The sequence below is a fragment of the Notolepis coatsorum genome (genome assembly GCF_963971535.1).
Source record: "Notolepis coatsorum genome assembly, chromosome: 13".
Lineage (NCBI taxonomy): Eukaryota > Metazoa > Chordata > Actinopteri > Aulopiformes > Paralepididae > Notolepis > Notolepis coatsorum.
This window is the reverse complement of record NC_140177.1, coordinates 46,058,517-46,069,009: the sequence shown is the minus strand read 5'-3', so window position 1 is coordinate 46,069,009 and position 10,493 is coordinate 46,058,517. Positions and strand designations below refer to the sequence as shown.

At 42.9% G+C, this 10,493-nt stretch overlaps 1 protein-coding gene across 1 annotated transcript in view; it reads right to left on the bottom strand.

The window, feature by feature from the left end:
- egfra (epidermal growth factor receptor a (erythroblastic leukemia viral (v-erb-b) oncogene homolog, avian)) overlaps positions 1 to 9,952 on the bottom strand; it is an 88,876-nt gene extending 78,924 nt beyond the window's left edge. Inside the window, exon 1 of the mRNA XM_084327508.1 lies at positions 9,717 to 9,952. Within this exon, the coding sequence (XP_084183634.1) occupies positions 9,717 to 9,798 (82 nt within the window). The 5' untranslated portion in view covers positions 9,799 to 9,952. The remainder of the gene's footprint in view (positions 1 to 9,716) is intronic.
- Positions 9,953 to 10,493: the final 541 nt, after the last annotated feature.

Below are 10,493 nucleotides of genomic sequence, written 5' to 3'. Positions count from 1 at the left end.
CTGGAGCAGTTCACCCAAAATAAAAAAATTTAAATAAAACATATTTCCCCCTTACCCGGAGTGCAGATCCTTTCGGTGTGATTCGAGATAGTTTTGGAGATATCTGCCTTAGGGATGTCTGCTGTCACTCCAATACAATAGAGATGAATGGCACTCGGTCTGTGGCGCTCAAAGCACTAAAAAGAACTTTGAAAAAAACTTTGAAAAACTCAAAAGCAACATGTTTGAGCAGTTTCATCTAGTAGCTATTTTATACCCAGGTACAACCCTATTCATTATTATGGGGGGTGTAGTTGATAGAAAATACAGTAGTTCCTACATGAAACTGCTCACAACAGGGTCTGTAGATTATTAGTAACCAGGTCATGATTTCTAGAAAGAGAGCACCAGTAGGGGTGGGAATCGCCAGAGACCTCACGATACGATACTATCGCGATACTTGCGTCACGATACGATAGTATCGCGATACTTGCGTCACGATACGATAGTATCGCGATACTAAATATAACGCGATACGCTGAGTATTGCGGAAAAAAATGTTTTATCTTTTTTTTTAATCAAATTTTATTTATTACCTTTTTTCAACTGCAAAGTAAAACTTTGTCAACATGTTTATCGAATAAAATAAAGTTCAGTCTGTTCATCTCACTTCAATAATTTTTATTGCAGAACATGGTATTTTCTCAAGCAGACAGATGTAAACACTGTAATCTGTGTTGCATTTACCTGACAAACTGAACTGTTTGTATTACAGTCATATTCCAACTTAACTGAATGCACATGTGTGTGTGTGGACTACTGTACTATTACAGGTATTGAAATGAACAATGCAACTTATACAAATTTTTTCTTTTTTATGAATAATTAAATATCGATACTTGGCGTCCCTTTATCGATACAGTATCGCCACGCAAAGTATCGCAATACTACTACGTATCGATTTTTTACCCCACCCCTACGCACCACCATGGAGTTTTTCCATTGTCATGGATGTGCTACAGCTTATACTGTACTGTAAGCAGGTGTTTAAACAACTCAGGTGTGGAAAATACCATTAAGTCTCATCTATTCAAAGGGAAACCAGTATGGTTAAATGTACGTCATCATGACAAAATATATAATTACGCAATATTTTCCGTATGTCTAATTTTCAATGAATGTATTCGTTCAGACATGTTGTGGAACTATGACAGCATTTTAAGTCACGACGCGAGATGAGAAAGCTCCGTCTACCATTGAAACCGCTGTCACTGTTGTCAGATTTCACCATCATTATCTTACAGTCAGTCACTGGGCATCAAACAGTGGGCCCAGGAAGTAGAGCGGTCGTCTGGTAATCGGAGGTTTTCCTGGTTAGATTCCGGCTACTCCCAGATCGAATTAATTGAATTAATTTACATAATAAAAAGCACATCAATGAACCACAATGACCCAAAGGGAAAACCACAATACCACAAACAAATGACTCAGAGCTTGAATGCAGCACTTGTAGTTCATTGGGCTGATGGACCACACAGGAAGAGGCTGAATGTTATTAGGGAAGCGAGGCACTCGGCCCCGAAATCAGACACATCCCATCGACCGGTATTTATCCCCTGGGGGATTCTGGGATCATTTGTTTGTGAAGCTATTGTTCTCTTCCCTATGGGTGATTCCCCTTTTGCGCAAAGGAGGAGTATTCCAAACATTGTTCCTCGGAATGACCTGAGGGCATGGATATCAGAGCCTGCAGCCGACACACCTAGAGCCTCCAGCATGTTAGAAACTCTCTTCTACAGCGTGTAGCTGAGACCGCTGCCTCCGAGGTGAAGCAGCAACAACTGCACATTAGAGACAGGACTCTTGGATGAGCAGCTGAGAAATACCAAAGTCAAAGATCTCACCACCCTGTCCTTCTGTTTGTTTGTGTATATCTATGCCCCCCCCCCCCCGCAACCCCTCCCTGCACTGTCTTATCGCCTTTGATCCGCATATCACCCACTGTCCATTTCACTGTCTGTCATCTGGCAAAATCCCGGGCAGCGTGTCGAAGTGTCCTTGAGCAAGACACTTAACCCCTAACTGCTCCTGATGAGCAGGTTGGCACCTTGCATGGTTGTCTCTGCCGTCGGTGTGTGAATGTGTGAGTGAATGGGTCAAATGTGAAGAAGGAGAACAAATTGTAAAGCGCTTTGGATAAAAGCGCTATATAAATGCACCAATGTCACATTTTATACATTCACAGGAAAATGCACAAGGTTCAGAAACTGCACACACATCGGGGTTGGGGATCAATCTACTTTCAATTCAAATCAATTCAAACTTTAAAACAGAAACCGCCGTTTACCCGTGGATGATAGAAGAAAAAAAAACTTTTTCTATATTTGAATTTGAAAGAAAAACCACTCCATTGAATTGAAAGTGAGGTCATCCTAACCCTGAGACCACAGTATAGAATAATGTATATTAATATTCATAGTTTTTATGTCCATGACGCCAACTCATTCCTCTTTCAGCCACCTACAGTTCTGAATTGAACTGACATTTCAATGTTCTCTCATCTAGCTTGGCTGTTGAGCACCACCATCTTTAGCTGAGCTGAGACAGAGGCCTCTAGAATGGAAACTCGTGCCCTACTAGGACTGTTTGGATGAACTATTTTAGTGCTTCCAGCCTGAAGTTGGTCCTCAGCGTTATCCAACGATGTTCTTGTCAAAAGACATACAAGATAAAATGTAATTCATTGAAGTGGTTAGAACGTTCATATACACGATCAATGGGAAAGAAGAGGTGGAGACCGCAGCTAAGTATGCAGTATTAAGAATGCATGTTGGTATATCTGTCAATAAATGGGGAAAGTTTGGGGGGAATTTAATTCGATCCAACAGTATTATCTGCCACACACACACAGCAAGGACCTAGCATGTCCTACCATGCTCTGTAAATAACTCATGTACATATACCGATATGCCCTACTCTGTTTACTTGTTTTATTGCACAATGTCGTTCTATTGGATTCTATTATATATTACTATTGTATTATGCACATCGTTGCGGGCAAGACCCCCCGCATTTCATTGTATACTTGTATGCCGTGACAAATAAAACTCTTGACTTGACTTGACAAGCCTTGTTTCTTTGCTCAGATGCTTCTGCAGGCATTAACATAATTATTACTGCATGCTGATGTCAACACATAGATTGTTCGCTAGTTGCATTTAGTTTAGTTCAAACTTGTTTTGTAATGCAAAAACAAATAAATAAATACATCTAGGCTATTATTGGAAACGACGAATACAAGATTATCTGAAATTGGACTGTCAAAAATCCATGTGATAGTATGGAACACAGTCAGGCTTGGCTTGCGCTGTTATAAGATAGAGGGACAACAGCCGTTGTTTGCAACATAATGGGGTTCATTATTTGAACATCTGCAATAAATTCGGAATACATAAAAACACAGGAAAGTAAACAAAAGTTTAGATTAGCAATAGATTGTTGCATGAAATCATATCCAAATAAGGCCAAATAGTATTTGCAACTAAAAGATCCCTACCCAAAACAAAGATAAAGAAACCTAATGGACTTTCTTCGGTAAGGTATGCTGTAATAGATACACAGACCATAGAAGAGAGAGGGGCTAATAACTCAAATGGAGCAGCAGGCTACTTCTCCTTTTAACCCGACACTGCTGCACCTGATGAGGCGGGAAGATAATAGCAAAGGGCCCTCTTTTTCCAGGCCGAATTCCTTGGTCTCTTTCCACTGGAGACTCTATGCAGCCACTGGATCATGGAAAAGGCTATAAAAGCGCTGGATGACTTTGTTGCCATGTACAAACAAAAAGGACTGAAATCAGTTCAATGAGTAACTACAGATCAGACAGGTCACTTATTCCATGCGGTGTTGTTCTCGGTGGAACGTATACACAAACTACAGAATGCCTTGCTTTTAGGCCGGCCCCTGCACTCTGCGGTGTAATGAAATGAAACAGAAAAACAGTGGGTCATTTAGACCGAGAGACAGAGAGGCTCTGTAACGACTACGATAACTCATCTCCCATAAAGCAGACAGCGGCATTGTTTATCTCATTCTGCTAATTCAATTTAAGGACTTGTGAGATGGAACCAAATTAAACCAATAAGACGGATCCTCGCGATGCCCCCCAGACCGACGAGCGGGTGAATCCAGACAAAAAACGAGTGACTTTATCAATTAGCGGTTTGACGCTCGAGGTCTCGGTGTAAAACAACGGGCGTACTGTATGAAGGTCTGTCTTTTATGGTGATAATCAGTGGAATAACAAACAGCACTTAATGCCTGCGGTCTATCTTGATAACAGTGCTCGTCTAGCCCCGGGGCGTCCCATTGATCTCGCTGCTCTCCAGAGCTATCGTCGCTGCAGTGGTGCCTAGGCCTCGACAGAGGAACCATTGTGTCCCTCTCAGTGAAACAGGAATCCTCCTGTGCACCGAATAAAATCTCTGCCACTCAGGACACAGTGTAGTTTATCAAAGTTGGGGGGGTTAACCTAACTCCCATGGCCCCAATCCAGAAGTCACATCTACTACGATGGCTCTAGCAGATGGAAGCCTGGGAAGGTCATCAGTGGTAGGTACTGCAGCAGCAGCGCCCCACTGGACCCACAGAAACAGACTAGAGGCGTCTAAGGTTACCGGAGGGTCGTAACCTATATTTCACTACCGACATCCATCTGATCCCGGAGAGTGGGCTTTAATGAAAAGAAAAGAAATGTTTTTTTTTGCCAAAAGTGGCGGAAAAACAATGAATGATTGAGTGCTGCAGAGTGAGAGGCTGGTTGGTTGGATTCCAGTGTGTGTAGAGAGAGAGAGGAGAGCGACTCACACTGAGAATGCTGACTTGCATCACGCCGATAAAATGAGGACAACATTTGTTGCGATCCAGCTGCAATGGCCACTTTCTTATTTAAAAAGTGTGCAAAAATGCAGAGTAGGGGCATAAAAAAGCAGAAATTAGATATAAGTCAAGGACTTTCACTGGACCTCACCTACATTATCATCCAATCTCATTCACGCAGTGAATGAGAATAACCTATTAATGCTGAAGAAGCATATTGATATAAGCGGGTTACGAGGTGCCCACGCCAGCCCGGGAGCTCGGAGTAGGAGGGATTAAAGATTTAGCAGTCGACGACATGTCCCTATGATTAGTTTGATCTGTCACAGGTTATCTCCTGGCCCACAGAGAACACACCCCAGAGGCAGGTCCACCTCGTATCTGTACTCTGACAGCTTGGCAACGGGTGCACGTGAGACACTGACGAGACAGATGAGGAAGGGCAAAAAATACTTTTTCTTCAACCACCACCTCCAGAGTACAGTGCGATCCAACAGTCACACAGAGAAGGGATCCGACGGATGACGTCACGCTGACTTGACATCCGACACTCCCGACGTCAGAATCAGCGGAGTTATGACTTCCGGGTGGTGGGCCGGAGGAAACCTGCAGTAGGGTTTTATTAGCGAGCTCTCCGTAAACGGTGGCGGTTAATCACAGAGAGACACGTGCAGGTTGAGGTGTTTCTATTACTCCGCAGGTTCCAATAAGACTCCCACTACCAACCCCACGGCCTCACGCCCTGCCAGGCTGTGACTGACTGACTGGAGGGACCTGGCGGGGTCGGCTTCCTGTGGGAGAATTGGGATTATCAAATCTCCAAGAGGGAGCCCAGCAGGGTCTTAATGTCTTCCCCATACAGGATAACAACATCCACTAAAGACATTCAGACCCCCATCTCCCCATAGGGGAAATAAAGAGAACTCTAAGTTCTTCTTTTGACTAATGTAGGAGGAAATGCGGGGGAAAGGAGTAGCTGTGCCTGTTTTTTTTTAATATATAACTGAGTTTTTACACCTGCAAAAAAAAAGACATTCAAAGTGGCCAAGTCTGCGTTTCTGAGCAACAGCCTGTTGCTCATCCGGGAGTTTCATCTCAGAGTTAATGATAATGGATGAGCTCGTCTGTGAAACACATACCTTTCTTTAACATATTGTGACATGATCCTTGAGATCCTTTTCTTTACTAAATAACTCATATCACACTGTATGTGTAACTTGGGAGTCTTGTTGGGCTGAGAAGAAGAACAAGAAGAACATGTCCAAGAATTTGTCCTTCTCCGTTTGGCCAAACGAGAGGAGGGGGTGTGACGATGCCAATTTACACACACACACGCACGCACGCACGCACGCACGCACGCTCGCTCGCTCGCTCGCACGCACGCACGCACGCACGCACGCACGCACGCACGCACGCACGCACGCACACACACACACACACACACACACACACACACACACACACACACACAGACACACACACACACACACACACACACACACACACACACACACACACACACACACACACACACACACACACACACACACACACACACACACACACACACACACACACACACACACCATGTTCATATCAGCTGGAGCGTTCTGGAGACTATGTGCAACACAGAAACATCTGCTTCAGCCCCTGGTCAAACTACAACAACAAGAACCTCTCAAGCCATGCGCCAGATCTTTCATTTCCCGAGAAATGGTAGAAATGGAAATCTGAATTAGTTGCCCAAAAAAATACATTTTAAACTGTATTAAAAAAGATTTGCTTAGTCAGTCACTATGTTTTAGGTTTTTCTACTTTTATGTTTTAATGCCATTCTAAAGGCCTTATTTAGAGAACTTACCCTGCTTTCACTGAGTGTAATATGTGGGCTGTCTGGTTTGTTTAGGAGTCCGGAAATATTTAGAAAATCTGTCTCTTGGCTCACAAACACATTTGATTGATTTGTTATGATTCTGTGAACACTGGCTGTGGAGGGAAAACTTGTGAGAGAGCCGGCCACACAGATGAAACATGCACTTGTTAACTCATTTGGACAGTACTATACATGGATGCTGCTGATCTGCTTATCTGCGAGCGGGAACAACATGAGCGTGGATGATGATGATGATGATGATGATGATGATGATAATTGATGATAACAGGAACTAAAGCTGGGAGAGGCTTGAAGAGAGTCTCTCTCCCTCTGACACCTGAGATCTGAGTCACACCCCACTGGCCTCTCGTGATATCAGATTGAATTCAGTGGGGCTGTCCTCCTCGACTAACGACATTCTTAGTCAACTAATAGTCATAGAATTTGTTAATTTCATCGACAAATCTGTCAAATCCGAGTTTTCCATGTGTACTAATGCAGAAGGACCTCTTTAAATCTGAGTTTTCCATGTGTACTAATGCAGAAGGACCTCTTTAAATCTGAGTTTTCCATGTGTACTAATGCAGAAGGACCTCTTTAAATCAGAGTTTTCCATGTGTACTAATGCAGAAGGACCTCTTTAAATCTGAGTTTTCCATGTGTACTAATGCAGAAGGACCTCTTTAAATCTCATGTTTACCAGAGATGTTTTCCACATGTAATAAACTAATAATGCAGAAGGAGCTGTTTAAATCTCATGCTTACCAGAGATGTTTTCCACATGTAATAATGCAGAAGGACCTGTTTAAATCCCATGTTTTCCAGAGATGTGCTTACCGAACCAACCGATCAATAGACTATTAAGGGGGCAGGCTTAGAGTGTGTCTGTTTTGAATTTTCGATATTGTAGGCTATTAGCACCTCTGATAACAAACTATCATTACACATGGGCAAAACAGAGTCCATTCTCTTCGGTTCAAATAACAAACTCAGCAAGACCGACGGCTTCTCAGTTACAGTGGGTGACAATATTGTCACAAGGAAAGATGAAATTACCTACCTGGGCTCCATCCTAGAGGCTAATCTTTCCTGTGACAAAATGGCATCCAATGTAATAAAAAAAGTCAACCAACGAACTCGATTCTTGTACCGGATCTCCTCTCTGGTAAACAAGAACACCCTGAAGACTCTGGCAGGAGCACTCATACAAGGGTACTACGACTATATGCTTGCACCTCATGGTACCAAAGCACCTCAAAGGCGCTAAAAACAAAATTACAAACATCTCAAACAAACTGGTCAGACTACTGCTTGACCTTACTCCTAGTAGAACCCACCTCACCCCTGCCCACTTTGACAACCTAGGATGGCTTAGAGTAGATGACAGAGTACAGCAACTTGCAATGGGCCTGGTCTACAAGATACACTACACGACCAAGGTACCCATGTACATGTCAAAATACTTCCCAAAGGTCAGTGAATACCACAACCACTACACCAGAGGGAGCTCCACAAATCATGTTAAACCCAGATTCGGCTCAAACAAGGGACTAAACACGTTTCGCAATTATGCCAAATCAATGTGGAACGCCCTACCCAAAGCTGTAAAGGAATGTGAATCACTACCCACTTTCAAAAACACTCTCAAAGAACACCTACGGGAGACTGCAATTCGAAACTGGCCCATGTAAATGTCCTAACCCAACCCCCTCCAATGTACAGTAAATGACCAAGTATGGTTGTCAATATTCCAATGTACAGTTTTGCTTGTACAGTTGTACAGTGTTCCCCCCCCCACCCCTCCTGCCCAACCCCCCCACCGCACCCACCGAACCACCTCCAATGTACAGCCCCCACCCCACCTACCCAACCTCCCCCAATGTACAGTTTTTACGTCAAATGTATATACTTTTTTCTGGACTCTTTTTGTATCACAAACAGTACTGTATTTGCAAATCTGGTATGTCATAAATGTATAGATGCATGTAGCAGTACTGTCTATCTGTATGTCATGTATGTCATATATGTCCTGATGAATTGAAAATGGGGGACCCTGATGTAAACAAGACGAAAGTCTTTCTCTGGTCTGCATCCCCTTAACAATTGTGTGTATTGAGCTGTACTGTATTGTACCCATTCTGCAATCTGTTAATAAAGTTTTCAATCAATCAATCAATGTGGATAGAAATGAACAGAGGAAAGCCAACCTTGAGATGAGAAAATAAGATATTTATATTATAATGTCAATCATCGATGTGAGGTCCAAAGTGCACAGTAGAAGTTAGTTACCAAGTAATATCAAGTGCAGTTTTACTGAGATTTCCTGCAGCTGTGTGTGTGTGTGTGTGTGTGTGTGTGCGTGTGCATGTGTGAGAGAGAGAGAGAGAGAGAGAGAGAGAGAGAGAGAGAGGGGTGACTCGGGTGAGTGTCCCAATTTCAGTTTAACTGAACTTGTTAACAGTTAGGTTATATAGTGTTCATTTTCGAGGAGGAAAACGCACACCAAATAAAAAATGAACCCCCCTTTGGGAACAACAAACACAAAGTACACATGTCCTCCCTCACTCCCCCCGTGCAGCATCAGCTATCCAGTGTGAACTGTGCGTGTTCGGTCCTCTTTTCACATGATGGGACAGAGGATGCGAATTTGCGCTGTGTTGTTGACCAATCATATTCTTGGCAATCGTAGTATTCACATTTCCCCCAACAAGCTATAGTAATTATGCCTGCGTTATCGTCATTGTTGACTTTGACTGTGAACAATGTGTATAATTAGATTATAATGAAAAAAGCTACGTTGTAACTTAGTTGTAGCCGATCCCGGGTCACAGCCTACATTCAAGAAGTTCTGATCACTTTTCTCGAGTCTCACTACAGCGGGGCTGCTGTTAGTTGAGGGGTTTTAAGTTGATATGTGTGAGATTAACGACGAGAAAAGCGGCATGCTACAACTCGCAAATAGTTGCACAAAAGTCCCGTCACTTACCTTTCTTTTCCGGCAGAACGCCGGAGCCCAGGGAGAGGAAAGAGGTGAGAAGAACGACCCAGATTTCAAACTGTGTTGCCATTGTGTTGCTTTTTTTAAGTCCTTCGTTCCACCACAACGAATAAAAACGGTGTCATTCCATACTAATATAAAAAACACGATATTCCGCTATTTTCGAACTAAAACCCGGTCCCTGAGTTGTCGTAAAGAACTTTTCTTTCCTTGAAAACTCAAACTTTGACAGCTCCTCCTTCTCCTCGTATCCTCAACAGTGCGAGGCGCCCCGTGTGCGAAAGTAGGAGAAACCATTGGGACTTCTGACGTCATCGAAAGGGAGGCTAGAGGGATAGACACCCATCTCCCCATGCATCTTCTCAGGTGAGGCCAAAAGCTGGCTTTTAGAAAAGTAAAAACGAATAATGATAGCAATATAGCCTACTGTCATTGTTTGCAGTAGATTATGATGGCTTTGTGTAGAATTAATCAAATTTACAATGAACCCAGTGACAAAACATTTGCCTGTGTATTATTTACCATGCTTTTCAAATTAATACTGATGTAGATTTGATAAAGAGTTGTCACCAGCTCTAGAAATAGATGTCAGTGAGGGGAATACAGTGTTATCTTACAGATAAAGGCAACTTGCTAAACTCAATAAACGTTCCCCTCATACAGTATGCTGTGTTGTCATACCTGTATAAAGAACCCTTCTACAAATGGCACATTTGGCTTGAATGGACAAACAGCCCAGCGTCTAGACTGTTGACTGAGTATATG